The 18,905-nt window shown below is 37.9% G+C and overlaps 1 protein-coding gene and 1 pseudogene across 10 annotated transcripts in view; one reads left to right on the top strand and one right to left on the bottom strand.

Moving 5' to 3' along the window:
- KIDINS220 (kinase D interacting substrate 220) overlaps positions 1–11,169 on the top strand; it is a 162,577-nt gene extending 151,408 nt beyond the window's left edge. For 7 of the 10 annotated variants that reach the window (XM_034766469.1, XM_034766468.1, XM_034766467.1 and 4 more), the window contains 3 exons: positions 5,264–5,362; positions 6,223–6,471; positions 8,713–11,169. In XM_034766469.1, coding sequence (XP_034622360.1) covers positions 5,264–5,362; positions 6,223–6,471; positions 8,713–9,984 — 1,620 coding nt within the window. In that variant the 3' untranslated portion in view covers positions 9,985–11,169. The remainder of the gene's footprint in view (positions 1–5,263; positions 5,363–6,222; positions 6,472–8,712) is intronic. The other 3 variants (XM_034766459.1, XM_034766466.1, XM_034766463.1) reach the window with 1 other exon arrangement.
- A 6,530-nt stretch (positions 11,170–17,699) lies between these two features.
- LOC117875507 lies at positions 17,700–18,496 on the bottom strand (annotated as a pseudogene).
- Positions 18,497–18,905: the final 409 nt, after the last annotated feature.

Genomic DNA, 18,905 nt, shown 5'->3' with positions numbered 1-18,905 from the left:
TCCCATGACATGACAGTCAGATTCTTGATAGGGCTCAAGAGACTCTTCCCCCAGATACGGACTCCTATCCCACAGTGGGATCTTAATTTGGTCCTCTTCAGGCTCGTGGGCCCACCCTTTGAGTCGCTGGGTTCCTGATCTCTTTCCCACCTGTCATGGAAGGTCGCATTCCTGGTGGCGGTGATGTCAGCAAGACAGGTCTCTGAAATTAAAGCCTTGACCTCAGAACCTCCGTACATGGTCTTCTACAAAGATAAGGTTCAGTTGCGATCCCACCCAGCCTTCCTGCCAAAATTGGTCTCCAACTTCCATATGAACCAGGACATCTTCCTTCCAGTGTTCTGTCCCAAATCACACAAGACCAGTGAGGAGATGAGTCTTCATGCCCTGGACATCTGGAGGGCCTTAGCTTTCTACTTAGAATGTATCAAGCGCATAGGATGAATTGTGCATAAGGACCTGTTATGACAGTTCCGGCGCTGCAGATTGTCAGAGCCCACTCAACGAGAGCGCAGGCGTCTTCGGGAGCCTTCCTGGCACACATCCCTATTCAGGACACCTGTAGAGCCGCAACGTGGCCCCCTGTTCACACGTTTACCGCTCATTATGCCATCACTCAGCAGGCCAGAGACAACGCTGGGTTCGGCAGAGCTGTGTAATTTACACATCTGTGAATTCCTATCCGCTTCTAGGGGTACTGCTTGGGAGTCACCTTATATGGAATGGACATGAGCAAGCACTCGAAGAAGAAAAGACAGTTACCTTTTCTGTAACTGGTGTTCTTTGAGATGTGTTGCTCATGTCCATTCTGCAACCTGCCATCCTTCCCCACTGTCAGAGTTTCTGGCAAGAAGGAACTGAGGGTGGGGGGGGTTGGCAGCGCCCCTTATACTATGCCATGTGGGCGCCGCTCCAGAGGGCACCAGAACCGGTACCCTATGGATACTGCTGAGGGAAAAACTTCCAGCACCAGTGCATGTGGCAAGCACCCCCCCCTCGCCGCCAGTATGGAATGGACATGAGCAACACATCTAGAAGAACACCAGTTACAGTTACTGTCTTTTCCCATGTGTATGTCAGAGTAAATACAGGGGAATGGTGGTTCAAGGGCTCATGTAATAGGTGTTCATTTGAAGCTTCATGGGTGCTGGTTAGAGGGAAGGGTAGGATTTCAGCTAGTAATAGGGTTGGTGGGAGGTCATCCTTATAGTGTGTGTGCAGTTAGCTGGCTTGCTTTCACTTCCCTTGTCTCAACTGGCTAGTCCGGAAGGATGCAAAAATCAGAGACACATGATCACCCTGTCCTCAAGGGCTATACGGAGGGGACTCTTCCTGGGAGGAGAGCATTTTCTGCTGGTAGAGATGTTCCAGGCATACCCACAAACCAGAGAGTAAAATAGTAGTCCATGATGTTTTTTACTAGTGCCACTGATTAAACCTAAAACAGAGTCAGATCCACAACATGCTCAGTAATAATAATAATAATAAAAAGTTTTAATATCTCAAAATCTGTATTGACACTTTTTATAATTACCAACCAAAACCCCTGGGTATGTGCTGAAATACATTTCCCTGATTTTCCACATACATTTCAAGATTCCAGAAGAGACTATTAGATTATTTAGTATGGCCTCCTATATAACAAAGGCCAGAGAATTTCACGCAGTTACCCCTGTATTGTGTCTGATAACATGTCTTTGACTAGAGCATATCTTTCAGAAAGGCATTCAGTCTTGGTTTGAAGACATCAAGAGATAAAGGATCCACCACTTTCCTTCATAGTTTGTAGTAAGGATTAATAACCTTTGCAAATGTGTGCCTTATTTCTAATCTGAGTTTGCCTGGCTTCAGGTTCCAGCCATTAGTTCTTGGTTCATGTCCAGGCTTCCCCTTGAATAGTCTTACAGTTTTATAGGTTCGGAGCCATGAAGTAGTTTATGGAAATTATACTCATAGTGATCTCACACTAGCCTCTGTGCATACTCAAAAATGCTTTTATAGCCATTACCTATAAAATCGAGTGGCCATGTACATTGGCCAGACCGGACAGTCTCTACGTAAAAGAATAAATGGACACAAATCAGACATCAAGAATTATAACATTCAAAAACCAGTTGGAGAACACTTCAATCTCCCTGGCCATTCGATTACAGACCTAAAAGTCGCAATATTACAACAACAAAACTTCAAAAACAGACTCCAACGAGAGACTGCTGAATTGGAATTAATTTGCAAATTGGACACCATTAAATTAGGCTTGAATAAAGACTGGGAGTGGATGGGCCATTACACAAAGTAAAAAACTATTTCCCTATGCTTCCCCGCCCCCTCCCCCACAGTTCCTCACATCTTCTTGTCAATTGCTGGAAATGGACCATTTTCATTACCACTACAAACAGTTCTTTTTCTCTCCTGCTGATAATAGCTCACCTTAACTGCTTACTCTCCTTATAGTGTTTATGGTAACACCCATTGTTTCATATTCTCTGTGTGTATATATATATATATATATATATCTTCCTACTGTATTTTCCACTGCATGCATCCGATGAAGTGGGCTGTAGCCCCCGGAAGCTTATGCTCAAATAAATTTGTTAGTCTCTCTAAGGTGCCACAAGTACTCCTGTTCCTTAATCATATTTATTCAACTCTCACCTGGGATGTACTGTCATAGTACTCATTCTATCTGGATTAAATACCAAAGATTCCAAATCACTCTCCAAAGATGCAAAAATAACATACTGTGCATTTATTTATATTCATTGTTCTAATTTATGAGGGTCGGTGACAAACTGGAGATTTTTCTGCCCCACTCCCTTCTCTTTTTGGGACCCAGTTCTTTCGGGATTGGATTATAAGAAAAGAGGTTTCCGCTACTGAGTAGATCAGTTTAGGAGAAAATAAAAGGGGGAAGCCAATTCATTCTGCAAATAATTGTGGCTCATGAACTGACTCTGCTTGTCACAATTGTGAAGCAGAGGAAACCCCTCAGTCCCGAATCCTTGTCCTGAAATAGAGATCTCAAATTAACAGGAAATATTTCGTATTAATTCCCATAATTCTTAACCCTAAATATCTATAAAGAACTTAAAAAAAAAAAAAAAGAGTAAAATGTCCTTTTTCATATGTAGGTAAATAAGGTATCTCATCCTACAGTTCTCATCTATTTAATCTGTCCCATCTAAATTAGCTTCATATCCTGCAACACATTCCACTTATATCTCTCACTTGTCACTGATACTTAGATGGATGCTTTATAAACTTTATTTTTTTGTCCCTTCTCTTTATCCTTCCTACCCTCTCTGTAGTGCCCTTTCCTCACTGTTATTTATCAGAGTACAATCCAGATTAATCGTCAGCTGTGTCACCCCTGCCCTGCAACGTTGGGTGCTTTAATTGCTTGCTGAAGTAGCTCCCACCTGGACCACTCATAAACAGCCTGCCAGAATGCAAGCCACACCCTTGGTGTCTGTGTGTAGTTGCAGCCTGCCAGCCACACTTGGGTTATACTCTGGCTCTCACCAGTTGTGGTTATACTGCAGGATGACTCCAACACACACCCATTCCCAGATTTCCCTCCAGAAATGTATGTCCTATACTGCCCAGCCCTCTCCCGAACACTACAAATTATAATGTCCGTTATTCCTTTAAGAAAATAAATGGAATTACCCAGATGCTTCAATTTAAAAATGCTGGATTAGATATCACAATAAAATGAGTTTATTAACTACAAAGAGCTATATTTAAAGTAGGTACAAGTAATGAGGCATAAAAGTCAGAAATTATTACAAGAAAATTAAGGATAAGACATTTATTAATACCTAACTTAACAAACTACATCAGATTCAAGCAAAAATTCTCTCTGCATGCTTTCAGCAGTCTTACTCACCAAACCCTGTAGGTCAGGACCCCTTCTCCGAGAGGCCAACAAATGCTGCCTTTGTTGCTTCAGGTACAGTTAATGTGATGGGTAGGGAGATAGAAAGTGGTGCCTTGGTGTGTTTGTTCCTCCTTTTTATAGTTTGTCCCCCTCTTTAAAAACATTTCTAGCTGGGCACTACGAGACAATGAGTCAATGTGGAAGGATGTTCCCTGCTGCTTTTTTTCTCACCTGTTTGAGCTTTCTTCGTTTCCCTCCCTGCTTGATGACTCTGTTTACTGCTAAAATCCAAATTAAGCAGAGCACACATTCCTTTGTTTAGGACAAACCTGTTTGCCAACCTCAGTTTGGGCAGGGCTGTGGAGTTTGGAACATGTGTGAGCAACAGTGTACAGTGGAATCTTATAACATGACATACAGTGTTGCCACACATATTTTATCAGGGCAACACTGACCAGCAAATTTCAAGTTTTCAGATACCTCACAAGTCATACTTTGTACTAAGATTATTACAATAGTATGTAGGGTATGGATACAGGAGTGTATTCTGTCACACTCACAAATACCAGATTATCCCTTATTCCATACAACTTCTCTCTGGTGCTACATAGTATGGTACAATCCATCCACCCACCAGTGCCTCTTGAAGCAGGAAAATCCTGGTCTGATTAGGAGTTCTGGACTGCTGGAGGCAGTTAGGGTTTGGGTAGAATCTTTCCTGAGCCATGCTTTTGACCTTTGTGTTATCTCTTATCTCTGTATGTTGGTCTCATGTCTCCACAAGTACACCTCTACCTCAATATAACGCTGTCCTCGGGAGCCAAAAAATCTTACCACGTTATAGGTGAAACCGCGTTATATTGAACTTGCTTTGATCCGCCAGAGTGCGCAGCCTCGTGCCCCCAGAGCACTGCTTTACCGTGTTATATCAGAATTCGAGTTATATTGGGTCACGTTATATCGGGGTAGAGGTGTATTCAGGTGTGACTAAAATTCTGGTAAATTTGTTCCTGATCCATCAGTTGTTCTTTAGAGTAACACATGACTTTTCATCTTTGGGTAGAGAGTTTGTCACCACCACAGTTCTCCTTTACCCAGCCAAGGAATTGGGATTTGACCTTGAAATTGCCATTTGGTAGTCCATGGCATATACTTCAAGGCTTCCAAGGTAACCTCTATTGTTTAAAAGAACCTGAAGGTTTGAAAAGCGAAGTCAAGATTACTAAAAAGAAATATTGTTTCAAGTAAATGATAAATTAGAAATATAAAATCCTTGTATGATTCCAAGATGATTTCTGGATAAAATGAATTTTATTATGAAATATTTACAGTTTTTTTTAAGGCACCAAGTACTTTTTACACAGTTTTACTTATTTTATTTAGGCAAACATAAACGGCCGTGTCTTGGCTCAATGTAACATCGATGAACTGAAGCGAGAGATGAACATGAATTTTGGTGACTGGCACCTGTTCAGAAGCACAGTAAGATAACATTTTGAGCTTTTCTTAAGTTTACCTTATCAAGAGAGAGCTGATTGTTGTTTTACATTTGATCTAGAACTCCTCATTTATTTTGCTTTTTCCTTGTTACTGTAAGTCACTTCTCATGGTAAATGTGCAAGCACGTATCATTACGTTGGCTGCATCTTAAAACTCAAACTATTAAAGTATTGGTAGTATTGGACTTACACAAGCCATACAGTGAGGGGCAGCTGTATCTCTGATATAATAATTGTTAAGCCATACATGTATACTAAAAGATCTGTTCTTCCCTCATCTTGAGGGTAAATAACATAGTTAATGGGAGCTAGGCACAGGCATCAGACTGTTAAATGCTCCACAAAGATGTTTGAGTGCTGTTGATTCTCTACTCCTATACTGCAGAATATGTTTGTGCTGCTAATTCACAGACTTGTAAATATTGATGGTTACTAGACAGTGTTTTATTGTGATACTGACGTTTATTAAAACTGTTAACTGTGGTATTTGTTTTTCACTCTTAAACTTGTAATTAGTATTTTGTTTTACAGGAATTGTATACTTGAAAATTGATAGTCTTTGGCATGTTTTAAAAAGCTTTAAAAAGGCTGTGTACAGTAACTAAATATTAAGAATGATTTTCATTGCAGACAATGAGGACAGTTCCGTAAAGACTCCCAAGTAGTCTTTTTTGGTGAATCATTCAGAAACACACATACAATTTTACAATTTAAAAAAACAAGTTACATTTTCCTGTTTCCTTTGTTTGGAATATAATGGTTACAATTTAAGAAAGATTACTTGCTCGAACCATATTATCTTGCTTTGCTGTGTAATGACATTTGTACTGTTTTTACGTTAAGGTACTCGAAATGAGAAATACAGAAAATCAGGTTGTTCATGAAGATTCTCGTGCAGTGAGTGAACATGTTACCAATGTGATTCCTCACAATGAGCTTGCACATCGTCCTGTGCATAATAGTGAATTGCCTCACACTGAGCTTACAGGAATTTCTGCTCAGGTTCCCTACGCTCTCAACTTCAGCTTTGAAGAACTGAACACAATTGGTCTCGATGAAGCTCCTCCACATCACAGTAATTTGAGCTGGCAGGTATTTACTAAAGCGATGTATTTCGTTTACCGAATATGTGGGAAATTATTCTTTGTTAGATGACAGGGCAGGCTGCAAGTCCACTCTGTCTATCCAGATACCCTCTCAACTCCCTGTCTTGCCCCAAGACCATAGTTTGGAGAGAGTAGGGAACAACCCCAAATAAACGATTTCCACTGCCTCATCTTCATTTTCTCTTACTCCCCAATAGCTGTTCCTCCTCCTTGGTAATTCCCATCCAGGGGGAGAGTATGACTAAAGTACTTAGTTCACCTTGCATAAGGCATGGTAAATACTAGATATTTCATCAGATAAATTCTATTAATCATACTGTTCAATCCTCACAAATGGTAAATATTTTAATAACTTGCTACTAGCATGCACCACTCAAAGATTGAGAAATATATTTATGACCTTTGCATGCACAGTACTGATAGATGTCAGAGCCTGGGTCCTGTGTTGGCAAGTGATCCAGCGTTAAACTCTGGATTTGGGACCCTCCTCTCATTCTCCCACAAGTTTTGTGCATATAATTTTTGGCTTATAATTTCCAAAATCACACTAAGTATGAACAGTTTTAGATATATGGGGCCTTTACAGGGATTAAACAGTTGATAAATGAATAAATGTTTTTAAGGCAATGGTCAACATTTTAAAAAATAACTAGTGATTTTCATTGCCTCAGATTCTGGGCACCCAAAAAATTGAGGCCTGATTTTCAGAGGGTCAGTGCTCAGCACTTCTTGAAAATCAGGTATTTCAAGTTGAGCACCCAGAAACTGAGACACCCAAAATCACTAATTACAACTCTTGGCCAATCTTTTTAATCATCATAGTTATAACTGAAATGTACACAAAATGATTTAGGACATAAATGAGTGTTTCTTATGAACACTTTAGGTAGAATCCAGTCTCAATATGTCTTTTTCAACACCAATATGGTGTAGCTCACTGTCTTTTATTTATAGTTTTTCATTATATGTCAAGAGCCCAGGAATAATAGAAACAAAGATTTTGAAAGACAAACATTAAAAAAAAAATCAAAACTTTAGAACCACAATAGAGAGAGAAACATTAATTCAGAAAAGTAAGAAGTTAGTCAGTTTGACTGTCTACTTTTGGGAAGCATTGGAATCCACCATTCAGAGGATATATAGCAAGTTTGCATCAATAAATAAAAACCGGCTCATCTAAAGGGGAAAAGGCACCTTTTGGAAATGGATAGCCAAATTAAATACTCCTTTGTGAATTAATTTTGCTCTATTTAATAGGGAATAGGCATACATAACTGACTATTTCCATCTTTGAGACTGCAGTGTTTCATTATGGGCACTGAATTGCAGCTTGTTGTCTTTCATTGAATATACAAGATGCTTATTTTTAGCCATTGTTTTATTCAGCATTAATCGTGTTTGGCAACTTCACAAAATCCTAGTACATAGAAAAGAATCTTGTGAAGAGCAGTTAGTAATATTTAATAAATCACAAGACCTTAGTAGTAGTAGTACAGAGGGGGTAACAAAACTACAGTCCACAGGTAAGATCCTTCCTATGGCTTCTTGCACATGATTGCTTGCTAAAGAACAGTTTTTGAGGAAAAAAGGAAAGAATCAGAAAAAAAAAATGCATGTAGGACCAAGAGCAAGGTGGAAGAGAGAGAATAAGTGAAAGAGAAGGAGCAAAGAGAGAAGAGGTGAGGAACAGAGTTCATTTTCTTAATCTGAGAGTCTGATTTTTCTGAAACCAGCTAAATACAATGAAAGTTTCAGTAGTATATATTCAACACTAATGCTTTTAATTATTTTCAAAATTCTCCCTCACAAATGTTTGTTGGCAATGAATTGTCCTTAAAATTTAAATGAAAAAAATTATATATACATATGTAAATACCTGTGTGTGTGAGAGAAAAGCCTAAACTCAATACACCAAATGAATTTAATAATTATAAAGTCTCTTCAAAAAGGATAAACTTTAAATGTTTTCATAAAATACAGATTTGTATGTAATTTCTTTTTGCAATGGAACAGAAATGACAGTGTTTTGTGGAGTTGATGAATGAATGTGAATAAAATATGACTATTAAGCATTTATCCAGATCTTTTAAATGGTTATTTAAGAATTTAACTGCCATGATGCATTACAGACAAAAGTTTTTCATTCATACATATATGCTATTGCTTCTGGTTATGTTAAAATAACAAGGATAATAATAAATGGGTTTTTTTGTTTGTTTTTTTCCAGTCACAAACTCGCAGAACCCCAAGTCTTTCAAGTCTCAATTCTCAAGATTCTACTGTAGAAATCTCAAAGCTTACTGATAAGGTGCAGGCAGAATACAGAGATGCATATAGAGAATATATTGCTCAAATGTCACAGCTAGAAGGAGGTGCAAGTTCTACCACTGTAAGTGGCAGATCTTCCCCACATAGCACATCAGCTTTCTATATGGGGCAGAGCACATCAGGGGGCTCCCTCCATTCCAGTATAGAACAGGAAAAAGGAAAGGATGGTGAACAGAAACAAGATGATGGACGAAAGTCCTTTCTGATGAAGAGGGGTGATGTTGTAGATTACAGTACTTCAGGTGTTTCCACTAATGATGCATCTCCTTTGGACCCTATCACTGAAGAAGATGAAAAATCTGATCAGTCTGGTTCCAAGCTTCTTCCAGGAAAGAAATCTTCAGAAAGAACAAGCATTTTCCAGGCAGCAGATTTAAAACTAAAAGGAGTTACTTTACGCTATCAGAAACTGCCAAGTGATGAAGATGAGTCCGGAACAGAAGAATCAGATAACACTCCACTTCTCAAGGAAGGAAAGGACAAGAAAATTGATGGAAAAGTGGACAAGCAACCAAAATCCCCAGAACATGGATCTGAGCCTATTAGAACCTTCATCAAAGCAAAGGAGTACTTGACAGACGCCCTTTTAGACAAAAAGGATTCCTCTGACTCTGGTGTGAGGTCCAGTGAAAGTTCTCCAAACCACTCCCTCCACAATGATGGAGCGGATGATTCACAGCTTGAAAAAGCAAATCTCATTGAGCTTGAAGATGACAGCCACAGTGGAAAGAGAGGAATTCCACACAGTCTGAGTGGCCTTCAAGATCCAGTTGTGGCACGCATGTCAATTTGCTCGGAAGACAAGAAAAGCCCTTCAGAGAGCAGCTTAATAGCAAGCAGTCCTGAAGAGAACTGGCTTGCTTGCCAGAAAGTCTATAATCTAAACAGAACACCTAGTACAGTCACCCTAAATAATAACAGTGCCCCAGCCAATCGAGCTAATCAAAATTTTGAAGAAATTGAAGATATCAGAGAGTCTTCTCAAATCATCCTGCGCCCTGGCTCCAGCTCCAATTCAATTGCAGTTCAGAATGAGAACCTAAAAAGCGTGTCTCACAAGCGAAGCCAGCGTTCAAGTTATACCAGGCTTTCGAAAGATTCTTCAGAGCTCCATGGTGTTACAGCCTCAGACGCTACAGGTTTTGGAGAAGAGAGAGAGAGTATTCTGTGAAAGGAACAAACAACATTAAAACAGAGCGTGTCTGTATGTCATAATTTTCTTTAAATCCCTGGTTTGTCAGTTCATGATCATGCTAGACACTTTTTATCTCTTTCAATAGCCTCCACTAACAAACCTGGATTTTTTTCCAGTCTTTTTTTTTTTTTTTTTTTGAAAGAAAAAATAACCTACACAATACAATATTTCATTACCCCTCCCCCTAATTTATACTGCTAGTAAAAATAATGCTCTTTTCCACAAATGAAAGCAGTTCATGTCTTTCTGCATGGAAATCAAATTCCTTGCCAAAGAATTTTTGGGGAAAAGATGTTTTTAGGATTAAGTAGGTCAGGAGTATTTCATATAAAAGTAAAACATAGACATTAAATGTCTGCTGCAATGCACAAACTCACATTTTGTTATCCCTTCTAAAAATTCCAATTAAATAGCTTACTTTTAGAAAAACATTGTACCATGTGTTGCCATCTGAATTTACAGAAGCCAGAAGACACAATATTAAAATCCCTCAGGCCCTTGGTAACATGAAATTTCATATTTTTCATTAATTAGTTGCTCTCCAAAAATGTGTGCAACATATGAAATAGAATATGTTGGTTAAGTATTAAGATGCATGATTGGCAAACTGTACATCTTTATCACCTAATTGGTTTTGTTTCTGGCAATTTTATTTGTGCATTCTGCTGATTTGTAGAGGACATTGTCTGGATATAGTGTTAGAATTAACAGATATTTCGTATGTAATGTTCTCTTGTTGATTTAGTGAGTGCTCTATTTATTGTTGGTATGTAATTTCACAAGCGTTGCACTAAATAGTTGTAACTCCTGTTACATCAGGACAGTGTTTGCAAGTATTGTCTGAATTTATGAAGAATTGTTCTGTATGCCCTTTCACTAATATATTGTTTTTCACCTGGTTATAGAAAGGAAAAAGTAATTAATGTTTGCCATTTTAAAAGTAACATTTAAAAATCAGAAGTTCAGTGATAATATAGTGTACCAGCTTCCTTATGATAGAGTATTAAATTGTTTGTGTTTCAGTCCGTTAAATAATGTATCTGAATGTCATTGTAGCAAATACTTTGTACTTTATGTGAAATTGGCATGATTTTGGAAACTTGTTCAATCAAATGTACTCCAGTAGTATAGAGGGAGTAATAAATAAATTGGCATATTGCTTTTGTGTCTGAGTTTCTGTTTATTATAGTGATTGTTTCCTTATTTGACAGAAAAATCAAATGTACTTGAGAGGATGTTGTGATTAAAGCAATTTATGAATTTAATAATGATTAATGCTTTACAAACAAAGTAATATTTTTCATTAATAGAATCCCCTAAATAAACATCAAGGTACAAGAAAACATATTTGATCCATGTAATAGGCAAACTCGGATAATTTTTTAGAAATTGGTACATGCGTGAGGGAGGTCAACCTTCCTCTGCTTGAAAATATTCCAAAGTCATAATCATGTTTTTCATCAGTCACTTTGCTTTAGCTAGAAGTTTTTTGTAATGTGTTCCAGTCTCCATGCATCTTCAATCAGATTCATCCAGCTGGACCATGTTGGACCATGTGGTAATGGTCTCTTTTATCCATATTGAGCGAATGCATTTCTGTGCCAGAGTCAACAGAAAGAGGAGGTTGGCAGTATCTGTTTCTTTAGTTTTCCATTCCCCACATGTCCCCAGCACTAACAATACTGAACATTTGGTATGTTAACACCATAGAATTCTGTTAAACTTGTACATAAGACTGTATCATTTGAATTGTATATTTCCCAAAATATTACCATATTGTTGGAATTTCTTGTGTACACTATTATTTTTATGATGTCTATTGTCAAGATTTTGAGAAATGCTCCATTTTCAACTAACTTTACAGAAAACACAGTTCCATAATCTTTGCTAAACGTTTTGAAATATTTTTTGGTTCAGGTCCCTTTCCTATATTTTACATATCTGTGCCTGTACATCACTGATTTCCCTGTGCAACAACGTAGAGTCTCTTAATGTAAAAGCTTTTTTTGGAAAGACAGTTACAAAGAATGTTTGAGAGAGAAGGAAGAGAGGTACATCCTCCTCCTTGAAGACAACTTGGCAGTATTACAGAAAGCTACTGTCTATCTCGCAAGCCTTGTTATCTCTGTAACTCGTCAAATAATCTAATTGGAGCAAATGTCAGATGGTCTTCACATAATTTTAAACCTTTAATACTCTAGAAGAAAGTCTCATCTGCCAGTCCTCATAGAAAGCTGGGTCTTTCTATTTTGAATGAAATATGAGATGCCATGTTACAAAAAGAAAAAAGAACAAAGACTTTTGCACAATATTTTCTAGCTTTCATTGGCCAACACTACTAAAGGAAATTGTTTGATAATGGACAATTGAAACAGTAGGAGCTAAGTGGATAGCAAGGTATGTTTCAATATATAGCCATATGCAGTCCTTAGTTCTTAATCTTCCACTATGCTAAAAACTAGCTGAATCAGTTTAGTAACTGGATCAATTCAGAAATGCTTAAAGTTCAGAAATGTTAAGCCATCTCCCATTTTACATTGTTGAAGCTGTTCAAGTGAGCAAAGCGATCACTTCCTTTGCGGGGGAAAAAGTGGAATAAATAAAAAATAGCCCAAGATCTTAATGTAGGAAACAAAAGTGTGAAATCTGTTGACTGTGTTGGCTTTTTAATGGTGACAACTGTACATATGAATATGAAACTTTATCTAGTATTCCTGTGGAAATTAAAACAACATAAATCTTTACTCACAACTGGATTATCTGAACAGTACGTAAATCTCTGGGCCCAGTTTTCAGACGTATTGAGTACCTGCAACTCCAGTTGACGTCCTAAGGAGCTGGAGGTGCTGTAAACATCAGGCCCTTCACTCTCTGTAGGTCTGTTCCATTTCTTCATCCTTCTAAATGAGGCTTCACTAATGCAAATGAGAATCGCATAAATTTTCCAAAATACAATTATACTCGCCCACACAGATTTGTTTAACTAAAATTATGTACTTTTTGATGTATCTTTTTTTTTAAATTCTGATTAACTGCATATTGCCATCAGAGATGCATTCTTATGTACTTCAAAATGCCACTCAGCAGCCAAGATGGACCATTGTATTTATTATTTTATAGTGTCCGAAAACATAATAGATGCTTAACAGAAAACAAAGAAAGGCATGATTCCCATGCTCTAAAAAGTTCATAATGTAAATATTAATTGGGGACTCAGTGAGTTGGGATGGTCAGAAGAAAGGAGGGCATGGAGTGAAAGAGGATGTGGATTACAGCAATACGATAATACAGTTGCTAATTTCAGACATGCATACACCATAATGGTTCAGTTGAGGGTTCTTTATATATATAACAAATGCAAGGAAGGCAAGATATAAGATATGACAAAGTTTATGGTGAATGAATAGATAATGGGGTAATAGTGGTTATGTAGTCAAATAAATTGATTTGGAAACACACCTTCATTCCTAAGCAATATAACTGTTATTGTAGGCTTACATAATTATTGTAATCCTGAGCTGGTTATATGTGGGTTCCCAATGTAGCTCCTGGAACTAGCAGAATATGAACATGTCATCTGCAAGAAGAACTTGCTTATAAATATTGTGTGTTAATAAAACAACAAATATTCCTGGTTCTCCTTGGAATCATACCTATAAGATACTGTTGTGTGCAAAATGCCTGTAGTTCAAAAGAATGCAATTTTTTAAATCAAAGTATCTTATTGATTTTTACAGGTTGATCTTAAATAAAACAGAAAGGGGAGAACTGCCTCCATGGGGGAAAGAGGAAAAAGGAGAAGGAAAGGGAAGGAAGGAGGAGAGAGTGAGTTTTCAAAGATACAGGAGAGTAGTAAAAGCAAAGTCCGCCTAGGACATAATAGGTGTATATAGTTGCTGTTGTACATAATCTGTCACACGTATGAAAACGTTGCAAAAATCTAAAAATAAAATAATTTCATATTCCTGAAACTTTTTATTTTTGTATGATTTCATTTCCAGGGCTACTAGCTAGCTCAGATGATTGAACGATCATGGATACAGGAGGCCATAAATATTCTCCAGTGTTAAAATGTGAGCTCTGTGACTTTGGAAATCAGCATTGGTGGGAACCCAAGAGTTCCATGAAGAATGGGGCAATGCTCAAAATGAATTAAAAAAAAAAAAGTAAATGAAAACTATGAGAGCAAGATTATTGCTGGTATACAGGTCTTTTTATAACATCATTTTTATGTGGGTAATTTCTATAGCATATGTGGTCCCTTAGACTGGCATCTCCAGAAGGCATCCAAGCCCCTATGAGTGTGTCTACAATGCAATTACAAACCCATGGTTGACCCATGTCAGCTGACTCAAGCACCTGGAGCTTGTGTTAAGGGATTATTTAACTATGGTGTAGATCCTCTGGCAGGAGCCAAGCTCTGAGACGCTCCCCGCTCACAGGGTTCCGTAGCTCAGGCTCCAGCTCAAGCTTGAATGTCTACACCACAATTAAACAGCCCCTTAACACAAGCTTCAGGTCTAAATCAGCTGACATGGGCCAACCATGGGTTTGTAATTGCAGTGTAGACATACCCATATTCTTAGCTGCATATTTATCCAATATAGACAAAGTGTGATTTATTTATTTTTGTTTTGATTTGTCAGCTCAATTATTGAAGACCCGAAGAGGCTTTTTTTAAAATACTCTTGCTTATGTTTAACCATTTTTGTCATCAGTCAGTTTTGGGATTAAGCTCTGTAGCAGAGGTTATTATTAAGGGTTCTAGACGTTACTGTGGTATTTCTAAGGAAAATAATATATGGCTATTTTGAGTTGCTTGCATAAAATCACAACCTTAATACACATTTAAATGTTCCTGGGTGTCTGAGGTTGATATTTGTTGTACAAATATACTGAATAGTAAGTGTGATACAGGAGATTTTTACCTGCTTTGATCCTGTATAAAGATTGCAGCACACAGGTCAGAGACAGGCATAGAGATACTGACAAGCAGAGAGAGGGAGGATGAGAGATATCGTGAACAATTCACCCCTCCCAATTAGCATAACAAAGGTAGTGACAGTATCATAATGCTTAACTTTGCATAAAACGGTAATTAGTTTTAGATTTGACATTTTAGATAAGGTATAATTAATGATAGTTTATACCTAAAAATTCAAAATGGCAGCCACACTGTTTTCATATTAGAAACATCAAAAATGGAGGACACAGACTAAATTGACCAATAGCAGATAAGAAACGGGTGAAATAAAGTTCAAACGGGGATGACTCAACTCACTCCAAAATACCTGAAGGGAGAGGTTAGAAGGGGAATCAGCTCAAAAGATAGGCAGAGCCGATTGGTTGAATTGTTGCCACCCATGCAAGGTTGCTAATTACTGAACTTGAGACAGCAACCAATCAGAGAAGACCAGAAACTGAATAAAAGGAAACAGCCAACTGGCTATGTGTGTGGGCGCAAAAGCAGGAAGAAGGAGAGCAGAAGATCGAGAATAGCAGGAAAAGACAACAGAGCACAAATAGGAGAAGACAGCAGCTATTAATTGAGCAGCTATTAATTGAGCGGAGACCACCATTCTGACAGAGCAGAAGGACCAAGATGGTTCAGAGGCCTTGGCTACACTCGCGGATTCACAGTGCTGACGCTGTGAATCCGAGGGGAATAGCTTGCAGCGCTGCGAGCGAGCGTGCAGTGCTGCAGGCGCTGATTACACCAGCGCTTTACAACGCTGCGCTCGGGGGGGTGGGGTGGGTTCACACCCCTGAGTGCAGCAAGTGCAGCGCTGTGAATTGACAGTGTAGCCAAGGCCTTAGAAAGATCGAGTGTAAGTCTGACTCTGTCTCTTTCTTGAAAGAATGATTGGGTGCGTCTGTAAATAAAGCTGAAACTTGTGTTTGTAACTGAAAAAAAATAATCTACATTTGTAAGTTGCACTTTCAGGAGAAAGAGATTGCACTACAGTACTTGTATGAGGTGAATTGAAAAATACTATTTCTTCTGATTATCATTTTTACAGTGCGAATACTTGTAATGAAAATATACACTTTGATTTCAATTACAACACAGAATACAAGATATATATGAAAATGTAGAAAAACATCCAAAATATTTAATACATTTCAATTGGTATTCTCTTGTTTAACAGTGCGATTAAAACTGCGATTAATCACGATTAATTTTTTTTAGTTAATTGTGTGAGTTAACTGTGATTAATCGACAGCCCTAATTTAAAGTATAGTACAGAAAACAAAGAGCCTTCACGTTTTTCTCATTTAGTGTTTTCCTTCTGCTACAAAGAATCAGACTGTACAGTGAAAAACTTCTCTCTGCATCTGCAGAATTTGATACAGCATTTATGCAATTCAAGGCCCGCTTGGTGATATTTGGAATTCTCTCTGTCACTGAAAGCCAAAACACTTGGAAGTCTACAAAAATAGGTTGACTTTGAATAGCTTCAGGCACAATCTTTTCCCTGTACAATTTTTGCTCCTGTTCAAGTACCTCAGAAAAACCAGGTATTGCTTGAAAGTATTCACAGTGATCTGTCAGGATATAAACAAGCTTTTCCGATGCTTCATGGAATGCTGCTTTAAAGAGATCTAGACAGGTAAATCTTTTAACAGGAGATACGTTTTCTGCCTCCCTAATTTTGAAGTACTCTGAGGTGCTTTCTGAAGGAAGCTCTAGATGTGAACTGAAATATATCTTATAAATATATAACTGAAATAAATCTATATTTATTTTTATGAGCCCATGAAAGCTTATGCCCAAATAAATGTGTTAGTGCCACAAGTACTCCTCATTCTTTTTGCTGATACAGACTAACACAGCTACCACTCTGAAACCTGAAATATATCTGCAGTTCTTCCAGAAGGTCAAATGCTTTACCTGCAAGGCTTCCTGCTCTCAAATGACAGATTTAAACTGAGAATTTGTTCACATTTATGTGCTAGAAAAGTGTTCTGTACTTTCAACAATGCATAATTAGTTGGGTCATTCAGCATTTTCTGAGTAGTTTACACAGAAACTGGGGAGCTGCTGTTGCACTTTTCATTAAAGAACTCTTTGTAGAACTGAAAGTTCTTAGAGTGATACTGGACACCATGGAACCAGCTGTTCCAGCATGTTCCACCTGGCCTAGAAGGCATGGATGCTTTGACATATGGAGAGTCCTCTTGTAGTTTCTAGTTCATGAAATGGAGGTACCTCGCTTTCCTACTACCAGAGTTGCAGAACATGTTTTTGAAGCACATTACAAATGTATCAACCAGCTGAAAAGGCTTTCTAAATGATTCACCAATTAAATTAACAATATGTGCCAAACAGGTTATATGCACAGAATTTGGAAAAAGTGTAGAAAACACAGAATCAAAATCCTTTTTCATGTAACTAGCATTGTTAGTATCAATTACTACAACATTTTCATAATCAATCTGGTACTTATTTACTGCTTTGACTGCAGCCTGTGAAACAGTTGAGCGATTAACAGCATCTAAAAATACTGTATCCCCCTAAAAAGAGTTAACATGCCCACTGCAATCAGGCTGTAATGGTGCAAACAGTACATTCAGAACTGATCTTGCCTCATCACAACATTCATCAAAGATAACAGAGATTTTCTTATCTTTAAGGTTCAGTTTTAAGTTTTCCTTTTCTTTGAGGTACACTTCAGGTAAGTATGTCTCAGTCAGTTGTGTCTTACCAGGAATCACATCACCATTCCGGACACTGCTGTCAAGAAATTCCCTCACAAGTGGGTGGTCAGTCTTTGACAAGGGGATGTTGGCTGTACATGTAACCCATGCTGTACAAATCTGAAAGTAGAAGAAGTTAGATAAATCTTGAGTGAGCACAAATATTTACCATCCATGTAACATCTTTAACCTGAGATTAATACATTTATTCATATATTTAGTTCTGAATTTCTAGTTTTTAATTTAGATTTATAGTATAGTAAATAATCACATAGTCATCACTTACAAAAAAGTAGTTTAAAAACAGAGCTGTCTATTCAACATCTCAGAGCAAGTGAAGAGACCCCCATCACTATGACTGTTTTATGCTACTTATCTTATTTTTCTGTATTATAACATTATCTTATATTTCCACTCACCTCCACACGTTCTTTTTCTGCTGGTCGTTTTTTCAGTGTACTTGTAATGGTCTTCTGACATTTATTTCTACCTTTCTCTTGAACATCTTCCTTCGGTTTGTGGGGGGGTTTTATGCAAAATGATCCACAATTACACACCCTCTGTCATGATTAAGAACAACCTTGCACAATGTGCGAAATAATTTGTCCCCATTCGAATGCAGTTTTGTAGGGAATTCTCGAGCATGAGAAGCAGGTGTAGCTGTTCTTGATGTGTGATGTGAAGGCCGTTCACGTCAAGCAAAAGAACGAATATCCCTTTGCCCTTCGGTAACATCAGTTGGACCTGGCTGGATACTTTGGGAAGTGCTTGATTCTGATTGTCCTCACATTTTATTGACTGCTTGGTAAATGTTTTATTTGCCTTCAAAGTCTTTTTGTCTTTTTTTTTAATGGGTAAGTAAATTCTTATCTGTAATCTAACTCTATTATGCCATTTTGGCACAGGAAAAAAAGTGAGAAAGCCCATAGATCTTCCTAGCTGAGGATTCCCTTACTGTCATTTATAATAAGACTCCTTTACCTCACTCTGGCAATGTAGGGGCCTTAAAACTTTCACAGGTTTTATGCTCCTGGGGGAATTGACTGAGAATGAGAACAGTTAACTAACACTAGGAACATTAACAATGTTACTATCAGGCAGGCTGCTATGTTTCTGCCTCAGGGAATGAGATCAATTAACCATCAACAGCAACTTTAACAATGTTACTAACTACACAGTCACACTGCTACATTTGTGCC

Source organism: Trachemys scripta, chromosome 3 (genome assembly GCF_013100865.1).
Source record: "Trachemys scripta elegans isolate TJP31775 chromosome 3, CAS_Tse_1.0, whole genome shotgun sequence".
Classification (NCBI taxonomy): domain Eukaryota; kingdom Metazoa; phylum Chordata; order Testudines; family Emydidae; genus Trachemys; species Trachemys scripta.
Note: the sequence above shows the minus strand (reverse complement) of the source record. Positions and strands in the feature narration are given on the sequence as shown.